Raw genomic sequence first — 22,222 nt, 5'->3', positions numbered from 1 at the left:
CATTCTCTCTCTGCATTGTTGGAAAGGGCCCGTAAGAAAACATTTCACTGTTCGTCTACACATGGTTGTTTACGACACAAGTGACTCACAAGTCAGTAGACCGTGGCGCTTGCAACATCGAGGCGTGTTGGTTCGGTTCCAGCTGGAGCCACCCAAACATTTTTATTTTATTTTATTTATATATCCGTTATTTTACCACGTAAATTGACTGAGAACACGTTCTCATTTGCAGCAACGACCTGGGGAATAGTTACAGGGGAGAGGAGGAGGGGGATGAATGAGCCAATTGTAAACTGGGGATTATTAGGTGACCGTGATGGTTTGATGGCCAGATTGGGAATTTACATAAAATGTATTCATGCGTGAATACGTCGCGTTGGATAAAAGTGTCTGCTAAATGGCATATTATATTTGAACACAGTGTTATATAAGTATTCATACACATAGCTCATATAAACAAAGACATTCCGTCGTAAGAACACATACACCCAGCCACAAGACTGACCCCCTCTATTGGTCGGATGATCAGGATAAGGCTCTGCTGTGCACCAATGGGGCTTCTGCTCTGGCTAGAGCAAGGCCCGCCTCCAACCCTCCGACCAGTCAAGAAGACCGAAACGACAAGACTCCACCTACTTTATTCTATGTATAAAAATGAATGTAACCGTTGTATAAGGCCTCTTTTTCACCTGACTCCTTGCCGAGTTATGTGAACTAGGTCCGTGCACGTAAAACTGCGGGACAAGATATCTCTGACTCATTAAAACTGTATTTTGTTACAACTGAAATCCACTCTGTCCAGCGTCCGTGATTTGGTCTCAACTCTCCAGTATTTAAACACTAACAGAACTTGGTAGCAGAGGATGGTTATTCTTGAATTCGATCTATAATAAGTTAGTGTGAGAGGACGAGACTGATCACGGCTAAAAAATCAGACGGAAGAGTGACTTCCCCAGCCATTCATCTTGCCTCAGGAAATCTGATCGGAGCGCTCTATATAAGGTGAGCAGAGCCCGTTATATCGAAATCTGCATATTGTATTATAGCCTAAACCAAATTTTGATCAGAAAGTACTGGGCGTGAGTATGAATCGGTGCCAAATTTTTACATAAGAACCTAAGACATTGATCGGGGAGATCTTGTTTTGCTCGTTTTTATTTTTTATTTGTATTTTTATTTTTTTTATCAATTGGCCTATTATGAGATCGAATAAGTATGCACGTAAAAGATCCTATTAAATAAGTGCTATACTGTTTAATTGGTTGTGTTTAGAGGTGTAGTATGCACGTAAAAGATCCTATTAAATAAGTGCTTACTGTTTAATTGGTTGTGTTTAGAGGTGTAGTATGCATGTAAAAGATCCTATTAAATAAGTTCTAAACTGTTTAATTGGTTGTGTTTAGAGGTGTAGTTAATTAATAGATCGACTGAATCTGCATGTAAAAGATCCTATTGAATAAGTTGTAAACTGTTTAATTGGTTATGTTAGAGGTGTAGTCGAATAGATATAGGATATGTAAGTTTGGCCTTCCACAAGACAGAGATCGGGAATGATGTGGCTATTGCACATCAAACAATAAACATAATATGAACCAGAGTTGACATTCCATGATTTGGAGACGGGGGAAATTAAATTGAAAGAAACGTTTGTCGCGGAGTTGGGATACGTAACTGGGCTATTAGGCACACGTGCTGATAGACAAAGCCACCTTAGTATTGAATGGCCGTACAACTTTGATTGACAGCAGCCGCGCTGGAATACTGATTTTCGCTTTTTATCACTCCTGTTGATATTGCCTAAAGTTAAAAATTATTCTGACAATTGCTATAGAATCGCTGGAATTTACTGATATAAGTTCATAAAGGAACTTACTGGATTGTTTCTAGAAAGTATTTAAATAAGCCGCCGAGCTTAGTACAGACTTTGTTTGACAGACGCTAAAAGCTACACACCGATTTTTGGGTTTTTCTATTCTATCCATATTTCCTAAAGAGATAGAATTATTCTGACAATTGCTATAGAATCGCTCAAATTTACTGATATAAGTTCATAAAGGAAGTTACTGAATTGTTTACGGAAAGTATTTAAATAATTCACTGAACAACTCTTAGTTGTCTAGAAATTCTATCTATATTTCCTACAGAGCTAGAATTACTCTGAAAATTGTTATAGAACCGCACATATTCATATGATATATTGTTCCAAAAGGAAATCGCCGAATCATTTCTAGAAAATACCTAAACGAATCGCTGAACAAATTCAAATAAAATACCGGAGAAACACACACGTGGCGGGCGTCACATACTGATAACCCCCTTTGTATGCGAGGGTGGGGGTGGAAGAGATAAGCCATAGCCAGTACAGCAGTACATCCCTGGTCTCGACCAGGGACGGGCTAAGCATACAACGATAGAAATAAACACCACATAGTAAGGATTGAATATACCTAAATAACGCATTATACACATTATCAGACGACTTAGATAAAATGTCTGCAGCCATCACGCCCAAACAAATGATTGCAGTAGAAACTCAAGACCAAGGGGAGCAGCCAGATGACACTCAGATCGTGGCACAGACTGTCTCTCAGATGATCCAACAGCAGGCAGCCCCACCACCCCATTACCCTCCCCCACAGCGGTATATCCTGCAACAGCAACGGGCTCAACGAGGCCCCTACACTGGACCATACAGAGGGGGAAACTACCAGTGGTATAACTGCGGAATTCCCGGTCACTATGCCAGATATTGCACGAAACCACTCTCCCCGCAGCAACAGCAATGGAGAGAAAGAGAAAGAGGACGTGGAGGGGCACCAGGAAGAGGAAGAGGACCCTCTCCTAGACACATGCAGCAGGAGCAGCAAGATTACAACCAACCCTCCCACTTCAACACCTGATCGCCCAGTAAGAATGATGAGGATGCCATTCCTGCCGATGACCACACTGTCTGAAGCCAAAAAATAGTGTACTGGCTAAAATGCCTACCCACAGGGCCTGCCACCCCTCACATCCAGTTTAAGTTCAACCAACTGAAAGCTCAAATCTACACTCTGCACCCATATAAGACTCCCCAAGCTGAGATCCATTGCACCCTCAATGCAACAGAAACTGATGACTGTCTCTACACTGCAGACTGGGACGAAGACATGATGCACCTGACCCCACCTATCAGGTGTTGTACCATTGGGTGTGGCCCAGAGGGGGTGGCAGCACCGGTCATCCTACGATCAAGGAACCTCCATGCACCCCTGGCCTGGACGGCTGAAGCATCAACAGCCATAGCACTCCTGAAAACAGATCTATCTAACAGACTGCACCTGACTACAAGAACAAGTTCCATGTGGATGTTTCTGAAAGGGAAGGATTCACCTCATCCGTCCTATTCCAGAAACAAGAGGGGGAGAGAAGGGTCTTGATGTACTACTCTTCCAACTTGACCACATTGAGGTAGGACAGACAATATGCTCCAGATACGTTGCTGCAGTAGCAAAAGCTATTGAAAAAAAACACCTCACCTCGTGATGTCACCCTTCAATCAGCCATCATCCCTCAACCAGCATCGACCCAATTTAGCTGAAATCATCGGATTGACGCAGGTCCTCATCAGAGGAAAAGGAAAGACTGAATATCTATACAGACTCAGCCTATGCCCATGAAGCAGTCCACACTGATGGACCCAGAACTTTTATGAGAAACACATGGCCCCACACACGAAGGCAAACTAAAGACCCTCCAAAAGGCCTCGCACATCTGGTGGCACCCTCACATAAAAAATATGACTGACTTATTTTATGACGATGATTTATTTTGTGACGAATGCAATGTTTGTGACAGACACAACCCAAAGAAACCATATCGAACACCAATGGGCTCATACTTAATACCTAATGCATGTTTTCAAGATATTAGTATAGACTACACCGACAGGGGCCCGGAAAATTTATCTAAAGGCAAACTCTATCTCCTGGGGATATCTGGGTCCTTATTTGTGATATTCCTACTGATATTTGGAGTAACCCTAGGACTTTCACATGGTTAATTGAACAACTATTTCACCCTGCCACATCACGTACACCAACCCCTACACATGTCCCTAACTCCTTTCCTGATATCACTCCTTCCAATCACTCCCGTCCCAAACGTAGCACTACACCTACAGACCCACCATGCAAATCAGACAAGGTTAGGAGCACCACCTTATGTATACCCACGATTGCAACCGCCACCTTTCTGCTATAGTTTTCACGTCTAATAGATGTGAAGAGGGGGATTTGTTATATAAGTATTCATACACATAGCTCATATAAACAAAGACATTCCGTCGTAAGAACACATACACCCAGCCACAAGACTGACCCCCCCTATTGGTCGGATGCTGAGGATAAGGCTCTGCTGTGCACCAATGGGGCTTCTGCTCTGGCTAGAGCAAGGCCCGCCTCCAACCCTCCGACCAGTCAAGAAGACCGAAACGACAAGACTCCACCTACTTTATTCTATGTATAAAAATGAATGTAACCGTTGTATAAGGCCTCTTTTTCACCTGACTCCTTGCCGAGTTATGTGAACTAGGTCCGTGCACGTAAAACTGCGGGACAAGATATCTCTGACTCATTAAAACTGTATTTTGTTACAACTGAAATCCACTCTGTCCAGCGTCCGTGATTTGGTCTCAACTCTCCAGTATTTAAACACTAACAACAGCCATTTAGATCTAGTGGGAAGATTAAAAAGCCTCGTCATTACCTTAACTTTCAACCGTACAAATATTTAGCGTATCCTACAGTGATCAGAATAAAAGGTTCTCTAATATTGAAATAGACAAACGTTGTGTTATACTTGTATTGGACAGTAGGTGGCAGTAAATCATGATAAATAAGTTGGCTATTCAAGACCGCATATGGCAGACTTGGGCTATTTGGTCTGACCATTCACTTGTTAGTAGGCTAAGTTGGTATACCTTTTCAATGTATAATGCTGACGTTAATAAATAAGAAAACAAAAATGTTGAAATGTAAAACATTTTATTTCTGAAGAAACTCAGTGCTGCATGCCAAATACAGTGTATGTGTAAGCTACTGTGTAGTTATTCACAGAATACAAATACATTTGTAGAAAACAGACAAAATGTCTGAATGGGATTCAAGTTTCAGGTGATAAGAGTGATCCATAATTACACAATATTTTACAAAAAGACACACACACACACTTATTCACCCAGATTGTGTAAATTCACACACTCATCAACTACGTGGATCATGCAGACAAAACCTTAGAATCTAAACGATATTTCCATCCAAACTGAGGAATTCCGAATAATTTCACAAAATGTTCCTTTTCAAATCGTCATCAAAATAGGGGTTCTGGTCATTCTTGTTTTCAGCCACCAGGGAGAGTATGACCCCCTGGATGAAAATACTGGTTTATTTACAGGCACACTGTCTGGGCCCATATCCCCTTCGCTCGAACAGGTGTAGAACAGAAACTCAAAATGTATAGAAATATTCCATTGATTTGAATAGAATATTTGCCATTGAGTAATGCAAGCATAAAGCTCCTGGGTGGCACAGCATCTCAGTGCAAGAGGCGTCACTACAGACACCCTGGTTCGAATCCAGGCTGTATCACAACCGGCCGTGATTGGATGTCCTATAGGGCGGCGCACAATTGGCCCAGTGTTGTCCGGGGTAGGCCGCCATTGTAAATAAGAAAATGTCCTTAAGCTGACTTGCCTAGTTAAATACATTTTATTAAAATAAAAACAAATTAAAGCAAGGAATGTGACTCTCGGATGTAACTGAAGAAAAACAAATACAGAAATAGAATGAGTAGAAAGGACATTCGCATTCAAGTCGATGGTTGATGGGTGGCATTCCATTCTATAGATCTATATGACTAGACTACTACCTCACAATCCAGCTGGAGGATCTGTACAGCACGTCACAAAATATTGCCGTCAAGGTAAATAATAAATACCCTAAAGTGTGTTCGAAGCGGACAAGGCTAATTCACATTGATGCTCCAGGCCAGTGCGTTTGTGAAGTCCCAAGGTGCTCGCCTGTGGCAGTGTTGGAGCAAACTTCTGCAGGTGTAAACAACAACAACAACAACAACATATCTAGACGCTAAAGCAGTGATGGCTGCAGCGCAGACAGAGGGACAGAGGGCGAGGGGAAGGGGAGGGAGGCTGGCTGGCCGGCCCCGAGTACCAGTCTGTTTGTGCAACTCCTTGTCACTCATTGTCATGACAAACATGGTTTGGCTTGACAATGACATCACTGGAGTTGTCAAGAGCACAAAATGATCTGGGACCGGGCTTGCTTGTCCTGTACTCTACTGATGGATAGGGGGTGGCTGTGTTCGTATAGGGCAGAATGCTCGTCGTGTGTCTGTGACCTTCCTCCTCCGTTGTCACTTGTCCCGAAGCAGGTAAAACACCATGGCCTTCAGGTAATGTCCACAGGCGCAGGCAGCAGACATCAACCAATGGGAGCGGAAGCTGGGGTCTGTGTTCACCACGCACTTTGTGATATCAGCCTGTGAGGGAAGAGAGAGATGACAGCAACTCAGAGAGAGGGAAGAGAATAAAGTAACTCAGATACTAGCCAGCATTATTGAAATATACACTACATAACCAAAATTGTGTGGACACCTGCTCATCTAACATCTCATTCCAAAATCAGGGGCATTAATATGGAGTTGGTCCCCCCCTTTGCTGCTATAACAGCCTCCACTTTTCTGTGAAGGCTTTCCACTAGATGTTGGATCATTGCTGCGGGGACTTGCTTCCATTCAGCCACAAGAGCATTAGTGAGGTCGGGCACTGATGTTGGGAGATTTGGCCTGGCTCACAGTCGGCGTGCCAATTCATCCCAAAGGTGTTCGATGGGGTTTAGGTCAGGGCTCTGTGCAGGCCAGTCAAGTTCTTCCACACCGATCGTGACAAACCATTTCTGTATGGACCTTGCTTTGTGCACGGGGGATTTGTCATGATGAAACAGTAAATCTATATACAGCATGTGCAAATGAGGTAGGATAAGGGAGGTAAAGGCAATAAATAGGCCATGGTGGTGAAGTAAATACAATATAGCAATTAAAACACTGGAATGTGCAGAGTCTGAATGTGCAAGTTGAGATACTGGGGTGCAAAGGAGCAAGATAAATAAATACATACAGTATGGGGATGAGGTAGATAGGATGGGCTGTTTACAGATGGGCTATGTACAGGTGCAATGATCTGTGAGCTGCTCTGACAGCTGGTGCCTAAAGCGAGACTTTTCCACTTTACAATAGCAGTACTTACAGTTGACGGGGGTCAGCTCTAGCAGGGCAGAAATTTGACAGATTGACTTGTTGGAAAGGTGGCATCCCATGACAGTGCCACATTGAAAGTCACTGAGCTCTTCAGTAAGGCCATTCTACTGCCAATGATATGGAGATTGCATGGCTGTGTGCTCGATTTTATACACCTATCAGCAACGGGTGAGGCTGACATAGCCATATTCACTCATTTAAAGGGGTGTCCACATTTTTATTTTACCTCTGTTTAACTAGGCAAGTCAGTTAAGAACAAACTCTTATTTTCAATGACGGCCTAGGAACAGTGCCTGTTCAGGGGCAGAACGACAGATTTTGTACCTTGTCAGCTCGGGGGTTTGAACTTGCAACCTTCCGGTTACTAGTCCAACGCTCTAACCACTAGGCTACCCTGCCAAGGGCTAAGTCTCAATTCTTGCATCCGTTCTCCAACTGTCCCCATCATGGATTTAACAATGGTTGGCACTCCTACAGCAATAAATACTGTTAAATCCACGAGGGGCTAGTGTGAGAGAAGGGTGGAAAATTAGGACACAGACCTTTGAGCAGAGGCTGGGCACTGATGTCACAAGGCAACGTTTCAAAAGGCAGTGAGGGATTCCCTACACACACACACACACACACACACACACACACACACACACATCGATTTCCTTTAAACAGGGTGGGACCCTTTATGAGTTAGTCAGTAACCAAGGAATGTCTGATAAATAACATGCGTTAACAGGACTAGATTACATTACCAAACGTGTTTGAGAGATGTTGGTCTCATCTAAAAAATAAAAAAAAAGGTCAGGTTAAAAACGTTCATAAAAACTAAATTAAGAAAACGTATACACGATCACATAAAAAGAAAAGAGATGAAATGCAGCGAGTTAACAACTAATCAACGTCTCAGCCAAACTCAACACTGTAATCTTAAACGACACATATTTCAACATACCACTTGAAAACAAATTGGTCAAAGGTTTAGAACAGCAGTAAAAACAGCACAATAAAGGGGGAAGAATATGAGTCATCAAGACAGGTTGCATCCATGTTGTTTCCAAGTCATTTCAACAACAAATGTATCTGATGACGTTGAATCCACGTTGTTTCCAAGTCATTTCAACAACAACAACAAATTGATCTGATGACGTTGAATCCACGTTGTTTCCAAGTCATTTCAACAACAACAAATTGATCTGATGACATTGAAGCCACGTTGTTTCCAAGTCATTTCAACAACAACAAATTGATCTGATGACGTTGAATCCACGTTGTTTCCAAGTCATTTCAACAACAACAACAAATTGATCTGATGACATTGAAGCCACGTTGTTTCCAAGTCATTTCAACAACAAATTGATCTGATGACATTGAAGCCATGTTGTTTCCAAGTCATTTCAACAACAACAAATTGATCTGATGACGTTGAATCCACGTTGTTTCCAAGTCATTTCAACAACAACAAATTGATCTGATGACGTTGAATCCACGTTGTTTCCAAGTCATTTCAACAACAACAACAACAAATTGATCTGATGACGTTGAATCCACGTTGTTTCCAAGTCATTTCAACAACAACAAATTGATCTGATGACATTGAAGCCACGTTGTTTCCAAGTCATTTCAACAACAAATTGATCTGATGACATTGAAGCCATGTTGTTTCCAAGTCATTTCAACAACAACAAATTGATCTGATGACGTTGAATCCACGTTGTTTCCAAGTCATTTCAACAACAACAAATTGATCTGATGACATTGAAGCCACGTTGTTTCCAAGTCATTTCAACAACAAATTGATCTGATGACATTGAAGCCACGTTGTTTCCAAGTCATTTCAACAACAACAAATTGATCTGATGACGTTGAATCCACGTTGTTTCCAAGTCATTTCAACAACAACAAATTGATCTGATGACCTTGAATCCACGTTGTTTCCAAGTCATTTCAACAACAACAACAATTTGATCTGATGGACATTGAATCAACTGATTGGATTTGCAAAAAAGTAATTGCCGTAAGGTAATTTCCTATTTTGTTTTTCACCTAACTTTTTACCTAAATCCAATGGTGAAATGTTTTGTTGATTTCACGTTAGATGAAATGTCAATCAAAACTAGATGCTAAAAGGATGTCGGTGGCCACTGGGAGGCTACATCCACACAGTTCTACTAGCTAATAGTACAGCCATTTCCTTCAATGTTTTGGTGTATATCAGCATCAAACTCCAGTCCAATTCAACATTTTATGATCTTTAAATTATCTGGCGTGGTCAACTTCCAAACGGGACATTTCAAGGTTGAGTCCAAATAGCACCCTATGGGTCCTGGTCGAAAGTAGTGCACTATATAGGGGAATCGGGGGTCGATTTGGGAACACAGGCCTGCTTCAGAGGGATTCTTGGTTGACTTTGCCAACAGAGCAGAGTTCACAGATTTAGGTCGAGGCTCTTTGCCAGGCCTCCTCTCAGCTTTGAATACCAGTTGAGCACCGCGCTTTGCTCTCAAAGGATTTTCATCAGATGATCTCTAGAGCAAGACTATCTAAATCTATACGAGACATTTTTGGGAGTTTCTTAAAGTAGTGGCTGAATTCAACTCAACAGCGAGACAATTGGCTTTTAGAAATAGCCGTTACAGACACCTCATGCTTTGAGGACAAAAGCCTTGAGTTAGTCAAAGTCAATGTGCAAAACACCCTGCCCTTCTACCATGTACAGGACAGGGAGTTGCGTTTTGCAGTCATGGTTGTATTGTGTTCAGGCTCTTGTTTCTCTCAGTTTTATTGAGCTAGTCTCTCAGTAGACACCTGGAGTGACATGTTCAGGACACCCCTGATTAGGTGGGTATGGAAGACCATGACCTATGACCTGCAGACAGTCTGAATTCAAATATGTACACCATAGGGAAACGCATACAGGCATCACAGTCGTGCGACACGGAGTCTGCACTAACCTCACGTGGACAGACGACGTCAACAGAAATGGTACCAAAGATGATCAATCGATCATCTGACTAAATAACACAAGCTATTAGTGCTGGGTTATCTGAGATTATGTCTGACATGGGCTTACTGTATGCACACTTTCTGTGATTAAAATAGCCCATGTCCGTCATCAACACACAGCCTTTCCTAAATAAACCTTCGAGGTGCACAGACTCAGTCAATCACTTGAACCGCAGGCAGGGCTCTAAAATACGACCAATTATTTTGGTGTTTTATTCTGGGAGCACCGTGCGGCAAGACAAAAAAAACTAAAACGCATAACAATGTTTCGTCCGAACACTTGCTGGCTAGCTAACAGGCTGGCTAGCAGCACACAGTTCCTAGACGCTGTGCCTGTTCCTCTCAGATACTTCTAAACAATGCTGCTTTCCAAGTTGCTTCTAAGTATGAATCCATGTGTTCTCTCTTTTATAATATTAGTTTGTATATCTTGCTTTATGCTAAATGAGAGTTAGTTAATCTAAGGAAGCTGGCATGTGCCTAAAACTAAATCACTAATGCTAATTGCTAGCTAAATGCCCTTAAGATAAAATCCACTAGCTAGGGCAAAGCAAATGTTAGCTCTAATACCAGGTTGCTACCAGTGGTGGTATACAATCAGCAAGTTGTTTGTGCAACGCATGTTCTCAATCAGATAGCCTAAAATATGCTTCTAAATGTAACATCTATGCACCAATTCAAACGCTATTAGGGTCCACTGGGAAACAGGCGAGGGGTCAATACTGGACTAAGATAGACTCTACTACACCAGCTCTGACACTTGTAGGATGGGGAAGGGCTTGCAAACTATCACGGATTACAAATGAAAACCCAGCCGTGAGCTGTCCAATGACGCAAGTCTATCAGACGAGCTAAATGTCTTCTATGCTCGTTTCAAGGCAAGCAACCCTGAACCATGTGTGAGAGCACCAGCTGTTCCGGAGCACTGTGTGATCACACTCTCCATAGTCGATGTGACACGTACTCAGAGCACGTGCTGACCATTCTGGCAAGTGTCTTCACTTACGACGCCGCTTCCCCCTCAGGAGACTGAAAAGATTTGGCCTTGACCCTCAGATCCTCAAAAAGTTGTACAGCTGCACCATTGAGAGCATCTTGACTGGCTGCATCACCGCTTGGTATGGCAACTGCTTGGCATCAGACCACAAGGCGCTAGAGGGTAGTGCGTACGGCTCAATACATCACTGGGGCCAAACTCCCTGCCATTCAGGGCCTTTAGACCAAGCGGTGTCAGAGGAAGGCCCTAAACATTGTCAAAAAGACTCCAACCACCCAAGTCATAGAGTGTTCTCTCCTGCTACCGCATGGCAAGTGGTACCAGAGCGCCAAGTCTGAGAACAAAAGGCCTGAATACCTTAGACCCCGAAGTCATAAGACTGCTGAGTCTACCCATTTACGTACTGTCAAATTGCAGTTGTCTGAAGTGTTTTCTCCCTTTCTAGTAATTGTTTGTCTATCGGTAAAACTATGGTGCGGTGAGCATAGAAATAGTCAATAAAAATGGAACCTCAAACGTTCTATAGATTCTAATGTATTTCTGTTTCTCTTACCCATCCTCCTCTCCTCTTCAACCAGGAGACCAGGCTCTTGCGGACAAACTCCCCCATGCAGTCTACAATGGTGTGGACCATTGCTGGGTGACCATGCCTCACGCAGTCCACCGCCAGGGCACCAGCTACCGCATACAGGGACACCACCTTCCCCCACGTTATACCTGAGGAGAGATGCAGACAAGAGACTCAGACACGAAAACGTCCAGAATCAAACACCCGGGATACCCCTTTCACACACATTCCAATAATCTTAGCAGTGTCCAATGTACATTTATTTATTTAGCCATTTCAGCTTATTACAAAAAAGAGATTATGTAAAATCGTTACATCTGACTGGATAGCAATTACATGAGATCATTGTTTGGGTTTTTACATGATCGTGCTGCCTGAAGGGAGGGAGGGTGACTGAGTGAGCCGAGTGGGTTTGAGGAGCTGACTGCATCTCTGCCAGGAACTCCTTTAGTGAAGGGAGACCGAGAGAGAAAGACATAACTAGATGTAGCCTCCAGGCATTCAGCCGACATGCCCATCCGCCAAACAATACATCATAAAAGGCAGTCTAAAACTGGTATATTATTCTTTATTAGCTCAGACAGCAGACGTTTAGCAAACTTGAAGCACTTGTTTTTCAGTCAGGATTTTAACTAGTACGCTACCATTTATGGTAATGTGTTCAGACTATGGAGGACAGTGAATAGCCCTACATTGACATTGATGCACAGACTCATTCCTTTGTAGAAATCAGCTCCTTTCACGTCTAAGGATCATAGGAGGGATTTACCACTACTTTGGAATCCAGATACTTCTAGGGAGTGAAAATGTAAAAGAATCAACTGAAAACATAATGGACTGTGTGTGTGTGTGTAATGTAAGGTTTTAAGTCCAAGGTCATGGATTCAACGATCATTCCCTGACAGAATGGGATCATGTTAATCACCACAACTAGACTTTGGTTAGTCTGACAGACTAACTATGGACTATGGACCCCCCCCCCCCCCCCCAAAAAAAAATAATTTAAAAAAGCTATTTAACAGATGCTTTTATTCAATGCAACTTAAGGCGTCAGCACGCTTCAGTTCAGCTGAAACCTAGCCGAGTTCAAAACAAATGTGCTCGCATTCTACCTTAATAAAAATACCTTCATTTGAAAAACGAGAAAAGTAGTACTGTTTGTCCATTTTGAGACGCCGTAGCCAGTGTACACTTCCTAAAAAGTCAGATTTAATCTAAGATACACTACTACATGGCCAAAAGTATGTGGATATCTGCTCGTCGAAGATCTCATTCCAAATAATGAGCATTAATATGGAGTTGGTCCCCCCCGTTGCTGCTATAACAGCCTCCAGTCTTCTGGGAAGGCTTTCCACTAGATGTTGGAACATTGCTGTAGGGACTTGCTTCCATTCAGCCAGAAGCGCATTAGTGAGGTCGGGCACTGATGTTGGGAGATTAGGCCTGGCGCACAGTCGGCATTCCAATTCCTCCCAAAGGTGTTCGGTGGGGTTGAGGTAAGGGCTCTGTGCAGGCCAGTCAAGTTCTTCCACACCAATCTTGACAAACCATGTCTGTATGGACCTTGCTTTGTGAAAGTTGGAAGCACAGAATCTTCTAGAATGTCATTGTATGCTGTAGCATTAAGATTTCCCTTCACTGGAACTAAGGAGCCCAAACCATGAAAAAAAAACAGCCATTATTCCAGACCATTATTCCTCTTCCACCAAACTTTACAGTTAACACTATGGTAGTGTTTTCCAGGCATCTGCCAAACCCAGAGTTACAGTCTCTACTCTACAAGCGCACGGTGCCCAGAGTGCTATGCTGTACAGTCCCCTGAAGCGCTAAGAGACAGCCAAGACTGAATGTGTACAAAAATGTCAGAAAATGTCTATTTTTACCTTTCTCACAGAACTATGCTTGGCCACTGCCAGTAAATCACTTTTAAAAAAAGAGACCTGTAAAGAGTGGTAACACACCATACTGAGAGCTGGTCTGTGTCCCAAAAATGCACCCTTGTCCCTATATAGTGCACTACTTTCGAGTGCACTATAAATGGAATAGGGTGCTATTCTGGATGCATCCCTGGTCTCAGTTACCTCCGACATCCTTCTTCAAAGTCAACTTGTTCTCCCTAACATTACACATCTTCATTGTGTTTCATTGATAATGAATCCACTAGTTCCTCTTTTTCTATACAACACACTGCTAATAGTTTCCCCAGCAACCTCTGTGATTGGTTACTTCCCCCCCATTAATATTCTTGCTAATATTTGCCACAATACTAGAAAGAAATCTGTACCAACATTGCCATCATGTTACAACCCAGACACATTATAACCAGTTGTCCATACATTTCAGGGCTTTTCATACTACTAAAGACCACAACCGAGCCAAGCTGAGCTGGCCTGGTTCTGAATCCACCATAGATAGTAGCCGGAACCATGCTGCTGAAAATATATCTGCGTCAGCACAGTTTGGTTAGGGTCGGCGAGATCATGTACAAGGTTTGTTTTACCCCAGGCTGGTTATCAGAGAGATCTTGTCCCACTGGTGTAGTAGTGAATAGGCATGGACCTACCGGTGGAGAAGATCTCTGCAGCCACAGCCAGGAAGGCATCAGACACCACGCTCTCAGACGCAACGGTGATGTTCAGCTGACGAGCTACGTTACGGTAGATGTTGGGCCGCAGGTACTCCAACTCATCACCTAGGGAACAGAACAGGTTGTGAGCCAATCAGGAACTCCAACTCATCACCTAGGGAACAGAACAGGTCGTGAGCCAATCAGGAAGTCCAACTCATCCTCTAGTGAACAACAGGACAGGTAGTGAGCCAATCAGGGGGTTTGGTTTCCCAGCTGGGTCAGAGATATTTGTGAACCCACTGCCCGCAAGTCGTTATCGAGTTCGTACCCCCATCCCATCCGCCTGTTGATCTGCCCTGTACAGAGATTGCGTGTATCCGATTGCACCCCAGTCTGCCCTGTACAGAGATTGCGCGCACCCGGTATCCAAACATGTATGGTTTGAGAGATGCGGTCACCGGTCGAGTTTGTGTGTGTGTGTGTGTGTGTAGCTAGCTACCTGCACTATGCAGATATCGTGCCGCCATTTCCTGGTTGCTACAATTCTAAATAGTTCCCCTAATTTCAGTTTATGTGACAAAAAAAGAGAATCAATGTAGAATCTAAAACCGCTGTGAAATATATTTCATAGAACCCCTAACCCTTGATAAAGCCTATTCACCTACTGCAAAATCTACCGTTCCAGTGTTTTTAATTGCTATATTGTATTTACTTCGCCACTGTGGCCTTTTTATTGCCTTTACCTCCCTTATCTCACCTCATTTGCTCACATTGATTATAGACTTGTTTTTGTACTGTATGTTTGCTTTACTCCATGTGTAACTCTGTGTCGTTGTATGTGTCCAACTGCTTTGCTTTATCTTGGCCAGGTCGCAATTGTAAATGAGAACTTGTTCTCTAGTTGCCTACCTGGTTAAACAAAGGTAAAATACACAAAAAACATTTTTAAAGTGGACAAAACAGCACAGATCTGGGACCAGGCTAGTGACTTCCCTGTTCACTAGTGCTGCAGGTACTATCTCAGGCATCACATCTTTGAATAAGTTAACTCCCTTTACTCTCTGTGATTCACTGGTATCATTTCTGCTATTAGCTGAATGTCAGGAGCCTTGGACTCTCAGGCACCATTATTCAGTGCACTACTAAACAGACCAGGGCTGTGGTCAAAAGTAGTGCACTAAAAACAGGGAATAGTGTGGCATTTGGTACACAGACATGGCTAATATCTTGTCCATGGTTAGAAGGTATTTATTTAGAGGTATTCTCCGTTGCTAAGTAACAGGATGTTCACGTGATGCACTGTGCAGGCTTCAGACAGTGATTCATCAGTGTCTATTTTTCAGGAGACAGTAAGCTTCTCTTTCTCAAAATAATACAGAGGAGGGGGGGGGGGGTGTAATAGGAAACAGAGGGAAGGTTTTGTACAATCCAACACTGAGTAACCTAGGTAACCTCAACAAACGCATGACACCAGTTGAATGTCTAGAGAGGAGTCTCAACAGAGAGCAAAATTCCAACATCAAGCTAATGTGACCAAGTAGGCTTGGCTAATAGCAGAATCTATAAAATAAACAAATAACAGACTATTTGGACATCGTAGAAAATCGATTACCATTTGCTTTCTAAAAATGGTTTTATAGGATATGCTGCTGAATATATCTCCAATAGGTACACAGCCTGTCATTCACACAGACCCGAACCCACCAATGTACACAAACTGCGCACTGATGTCCTCTTACCTAACCACATGAGGACAGAGGATACCTCTCCAAGCATCCCACCAGATGCTGACAGCTGATGCTCGGGTTTGGACCACCCTATCCCGGTTCGGTTCAGCCTGGAATGGATGTAGTCCCTGCATAGCGCCTTCGCCTGTGACACCAACTCCTTGTCTGTGGGAGAGCGGTCAAATACTTCCATCACTTCAGCCGCGAATACGGAGGAGCGACGCAACATCTCCATACCCCAGAGTCCCCAAGCAGCAGTTAATCACAAACAACCCGCCTGGCGCTGGCTCTGGCTCTGATCCACCTCAATCTTCAACCTCTGTCGCCGTGTATGGTCCTCTTTGTCACCAGAATGCTACTTCTCTTACTCTCCTCCCTCGGACTGAGGGCGTTTCGAAGAGAATCTGCCTGTTTGGAAAAGGGGCATTATTTCATTGATTTTCAGTAGCGCAGAATTGAATTAGTTTATTCGGTCATCGTCAACAAAATATAGGTGCCCATAGGCTCCCATAATGCCATCCTTTCGCAGTTTGACAAAACTCAGCTTCCTTGAGTTAATGGCGAGATTTACAAGAATTTCTCTACACTCGCAATAACATCTGCTAACCATGTGTATGTGACCAATAACATTTGATTTAAACTACCCATTGTAACTACACAGAAACCTCTGTAAAAAATGTTCAACTGCATTTGATTGTGATAGTTTACCATTGTAAAGTGAGCAGGTTATTGCAGGAGTTTATCAATTAAAATCTATTTCGTTACAATATCCATTCAAATATAACGTAAATAGAATATGCTACTGTAAACAGATAAGCAAATGTCCAAATACCTTTCGATTCCAGTCCTGTAGTCTACAGGCGCACGGTCTGCGCCGTCGTGATTATAGGCTACAGGATATCCACATCTACCACTTGGTCATTAGGTATATATTAAAACAGTTCATTCTCTGTTTAAAAAAACCCACTGCTGTGAAGTCTTCACGGCGTCAGTTCTTTACCGATACTCCAAACGCTTTCTTGACCATTGATTTATACCGTTTGGCACAGCCAGGGTTGGTAGCTGAGAAGCGCGCCCCCACACTCGAGCAAAGTTTCCTTCTATGGACCGTTTGGATATAAAGGCAGGGATAAGGATACATTATCTACACATGCCCCGCCCATCCCATAGTAGCAGATTTCTAAGGAAATCTCCTTGATGGGTATTTTTTTTAAATTGAACCTTTATTTAACTAGGCAAGTCGGGTAGGGGTGTAGCAGACAAAGGAATGTGTTTTCTATCTTGTAACAAAACAAGATATTGCAATATTAGGGTTGTCCAAAACTCCACAAGGCTATTGTATTAATACATAATCATGATAATCAAGCCTATTGTACTAATACATAATCATGATAATTATCATCCAACAACATCTTCTCTAGAATGATGCTCCGATAAATCTAGCTTATCTACTTCTATAAAAATAAAACAAATCTTCCTCCAAAAGTGAACATCTTTTGTAAATTCTAACACAACTGGGATGTATTGTCTTTTCCCAATATACAAATATAGCATATTTTGAACTTTACACTCACACATACAAACTCCAACCCTGGTTCCTCAAATGAAATCCTTCTGAAAAGTCATTACCCATGCCTTAGCTCACCATGCCAAGACATGCCCTGTAATTATTGTAGAGCAACAGTTCGGCCCGAATCTCCCTGGAAGAACTGCAGCCTACACTTTCAGTTCCCTTATTACTCAATGTTTGTGTTCCAAACATGTACCAGGGACTCTAGCTCAAACAATATGGCCGCTAGGAGCCAATGAGCTGGGTTTCCGTGACCAACAGCACCACCATGCGGCAAAACAGGTCAGCTGGACTCGTATCCCTGAGCACATGTGCCAAATTTCATCACACAGAGTCAAACAGATCAAGAGATGTAAACATGTGCACGTTATAGCGCCGCCGTGAGGTCGATCTAAAGGTGCTTGCATGTGTTGCGTCTTCAGTGGTTGGAACACGTGTACCAAATTTTGTAACAATTAGAATATCCGTGACTGATTTATATTAATTTATGTGCCAGACCACACCCACAAGAATGTTTATTGGCCAATAGCATTCATGTTGTTTTAGATACTAGTCTGGAAAATGTTAGTTGGGAGACATTCTTGTTAATAGATGCCGCATATCAAGTTTGGTGCAGATCAGTCATTCGGTGTCAGAAGAGTAGCGTTAAGTTTTGGGGGAAAAAACACTCAATAAAAAACAAATGATAAAAGATCCATCATGGCAGACGTTATGGGTCGTTGATGTAAATGTTTTCCTTGTGAGGAGAAGTGACCTATGTAGTGAATTTCATGACTCTAGACCAAACAGGGTGAGGGGCGTGATCTAAAAAAAAAAAAGCATTTTCAATCGCTTGTTATAGCACCACCGTAAGAGGGCGGTGGCCCATGTTTTTGTTTCCATCATGACAAGTTGCACCTTAGGCATTACCAACTCTGTGGAATTTACATTTTAATATTACCTTACAGAAGAATAAATCAAATCCAAGTTTGTCACGTACACCAAATACAGCAGGTGTAGTAGACCTTACAGTGAAATGCTGAATACAACAGGTGTAGTAGACCTTACAGTGAAATGCTGAATACAACAGGTGTAGTAGACCTCACAGTGAAATGCCAAATACAACAGGTGTAGTAGACCTTACAGTGAAATGCTGAATACAACAGGTGTAGTAGACCTTACAGTGAAATGCCAAATACAACAGGTGTAGTAGACCTTACAGTGAAATGCTGAATACAACAGGTGTAGTAGACCTGACAGTGAAATGTTGAATACAACAGGTGTAGTAGACCTTACAGTGAAATGCCAAATACAACAGGTGTAGTAGACCTCACAGTGAAATGCTGAATACAACAGGTGTAGTAGACCTTACAGTGAAATGCTGAATACAACAGGTGTAGTAGACCTTACAGTGAAATGCCAAATACAACAGGTGTAGTAGACCTCACAGTGAAATGCCAAATACAACAGGTGTAGTAGACCTTACAGTAAAATGCTGAATACAACAGGTGTAGGTAGACCTTACAGTGAAATGCTGAATACAACAGGTGTAGTAGACCTTACAGTGAAATGCTGAATACAACAGGTGTAGGTAGACCTTACAGTGAAATGCTGAATACAACAGGTGTAGTAGACCTTACAGTGAAATGCTGAATACAACAGGTGTAGTAGACCTTACAGTGAAATGCTGAATACAACAGGTATAGTAGACCTCACAGTGAAATGCCAAATACAACAGGTGTAGTAGACCTTACAGTGAAATGCCAAATACAACAGGTGTAGTAGACCTTACAGTGAAATGCTGAATACAACAGGTGTAGTAGACCTTACAGTGAAATGCCAAATACAACAGGTGTAGTAGACCTTACAGTGAAATGCTGAACACAACAGGTGTAGTAGACCTGACAGTGAAATGTTGAATACAACAGGTGTAGTAGACCTTACAGTGAAATGCCAAATACAACAGGTGTAGTAGACCTCACAGTGAAATGCTGAATACAACAGGTGTAGTAGACCTTACAGTGAAATGCCAAATACAACAGGTGTAGGTAGACCTTACAGTGAAATACTGAATACAACAGGTGTAGTAGACCTTACAGTGAAATGCTGAATACAACAGGTGTAGGTAGACCTTACAGTGAAATGCTGAATACAACAGGTGTAGTAGACCTTACAGTGAAATGCTGAATACAACAGGTGTAGGTAGACCTTACAGTGAAATGCTGAATACAACAGGTGTAGTAGACCTTACAGTGAAATGCTGAATACAACAGGTGTAGTAGACCTTACAGTGAAATGCTGAATACAACAGGTGTAGTAGACCTCACAGTGAAATGCCAAATACAACAGGTGTAGTAGACCTTACAGTGAAATGCCGAATACAACAGGTGTAGTAGACCTTACAGTGAAATGCCAAATACAACAGGTATAGTAGACCTTACAGTGAAATGCTGAATACAACAGGTGTAGTAGACCTCACAGTGAAATGCCAAATACAACAGGTATAGTAGACCTTACAGTGAAATGCTGAATACAACAGGTGTAGTAGACCTTACAGTGAAATGCCAAATACAACAGGTGTAGTAGACCTCACAGTGAAATGCCAAATACAACAGGTGTAGTAGACCTTACAGTGAAATGCTGAATACAACAGGTGTAGTAGACCTTACAGTGAAATGCCAAATACAACAGGTGTAGTAGACCTTACAGTGAAATGCCAAATACAACAGGTGTAGTAGACCTTACAGTGAAATGCTGAATACAACAGGTGTAGTAGACCTTACAGTGAAATGCCAAATACAACAGGTGTAGTAGACCTTACAGTGAAATGCTGAATACAACAGGTGTAGTAGACCTTACAGTGAAATGCCAAATACAACAGGTGTAGTAGACCTTACAGTGAAATGCCAAATACAACAGGTGTAGTAGACCTTACAGTGAAATGCCGAATACAACAGGTGTAGTAGACCTCACAGTGAAATGCCAAATACAACAGGTGTAGTAGACCTCACAGTGAAATGCCAAATACAACAGGTGTAGTAGACCTCACAGTGAAATGCTGAATACAACAGGTGTAGTAGACCTCACAGGGAAATGCTGAATACAACAGGTGTAGTAGACCTTACAGTGAAATGTTGAATACAACAGGTGTAGTAGACCTTACAGTGAAATGCTGAATACAACAGGTGTAGTAGACCTTACAGTGAAATGCCAAATACAACAGGTGTAGTAGACCTCACAGTGAAATGCCAAATACAACAGGTGTAGTAGACCTTACAGTGAAATGCTGAATACAACAGGTGTAGGTAGACCTTACAGTGAAATGCTGAATACAACAGGTGTAGTAGACCTTACAGTGAAATGCTGAATACAACAGGTGTAGGTAGACCTTACAGTGAAATGCTGAATACAACAGGTGTAGTAGACCTTACAGTGAAATGCTGAATACAACAGGTGTAGTAGACCTTACAGTGAAATGCTGAATACAACAGGTATAGTAGACCTCACAGTGAAATGCCAAATACAACAGGTGTAGTAGACCTTACAGTGAAATGCCAAATACAACAGGTGTAGTAGACCTTACAGTGAAATGCTGAATACAACAGGTGTAGTAGACCTTACAGTAAAATGCCAAATACAACAGGTGTAGTAGACCTTACAGTGAAATGCTGAATACAACAGGTGTAGTAGACCTTACAGTGAAATGCCAAATACAACAGGTGTAGTAGACCTTACAGTGAAATGCTGAATACAACAGGTGTAGTAGACCTTACAGTGAAATGCCAAATACAACAGGTGTAGTAGACCTTACAGTGAAATGCTGAATACAACAGGTGTAGTAGACCTGACAGTGAAATGTTGAATACAACAGGTGTAGTAGACCTTACAGTGAAATGCTGAATACAACAGGTGTAGTAGCTGACATGTTGAATACAACAACAGTGAAATGCCAAATACAACAGGTGTAGTAGACCTCACAGTGAAATGCTGAATACAACAGGTGTAGTAGACCTTACAGTGAAATGCCAAATACAACAGGTGTAGGTAGACCTTACAGTGAAATACTGAATACAACAGGTGTAGTAGACCTTACAGTGAAATGCTGAATACAACAGGTGTAGGTAGACCTCACAGTGAAATGCTGAATACAACAGGTGTAGTAGACCTTACAGTGAAATGCCAAATACAACAGGTGTAGGTAGACCTTACAGTGAAATACTGAATACAACAGGTGTAGTAGACCTTACAGTGAAATGCCAAATACAACAGGTGTAGTAGACCTCACAGTGAAATGCTGAATACAACAGGTGTAGTAGACCTTACAGTGAAATGCCAAATACAACAGGTGTAGGTAGACCTTACAGTGAAATACTGAATACAACAGGTGTAGGTAGACCTTACAGTGAAATGCTGAATACAACAGGTGTAGTAGACCTTACAGTGAAATGCTGAATACAACAGGTGTAGTAGACCTTACAGTGAAATGCTGAATACAACAGGT

General features: G+C 42.3%; 1 protein-coding gene across 2 annotated transcripts; it reads right to left on the bottom strand.

Moving 5' to 3' along the window:
* Nucleotides 1-5,007: 5,007 nt before the first annotated feature.
* LOC139410287 (bcl-2-related ovarian killer protein homolog A) lies at nt 5,008-17,285 on the bottom strand. 2 transcript variants are annotated; one of them, XM_071155774.1, is made up of 6 exons: nt 17,005-17,276; nt 16,185-16,580; nt 14,440-14,568; nt 12,238-12,321; nt 11,862-12,025; nt 5,008-6,537 (listed from the first exon to the last, which is right to left on the bottom strand). In XM_071155774.1, exons 2-6 carry the CDS (start codon nt 16,405-16,407, stop codon nt 6,412-6,414), a joined length of 726 nt encoding a protein of 241 aa, XP_071011875.1. In that variant the 5' UTR covers nt 16,408-16,580; nt 17,005-17,276; the 3' UTR covers nt 5,008-6,411. The 2 variants fall into 2 exon arrangements, with proteins under 2 accessions (XP_071011875.1, XP_071011876.1); XM_071155775.1 differs by lacking the exon at nt 12,238-12,321 and having other exon boundaries at nt 17,005-17,285.
* Between the last annotated feature and the right edge of the window lie 4,937 nt (nt 17,286-22,222).

The sequence above is a fragment of the Oncorhynchus clarkii genome, chromosome 5 (assembly GCF_045791955.1).
Source record: "Oncorhynchus clarkii lewisi isolate Uvic-CL-2024 chromosome 5, UVic_Ocla_1.0, whole genome shotgun sequence".
NCBI lineage: Eukaryota > Metazoa > Chordata > Actinopteri > Salmoniformes > Salmonidae > Oncorhynchus > Oncorhynchus clarkii.
The sequence above is the reverse complement of the archived record's forward strand: the minus strand, read 5'-3'. Positions and strand labels throughout refer to the sequence as shown.

Bases quoted from the DNA above. Each gene is read 5' to 3' on its own strand.
- LOC139410287 (XM_071155774.1), bottom strand. From the start codon at position 16,407: ATGGAGATGTTGCGTCGCTCCTCCGTATTCGCGGCTGAAGTGATGGAA. The intron at 14,569-16,184 runs GTAAGAGGACAT...TCTGTTCCCTAG, and splicing joins CTCTGTCCTCATGTGGTTAG to GTGATGAGTTGGAGTACCTG. The intron at 6,538-11,861 runs GTAAGAGAAACA...CTTCCCTCACAG, and splicing joins TGAAGAGGAGAGGAGGATGG to GCTGATATCACAAAGTGCGT.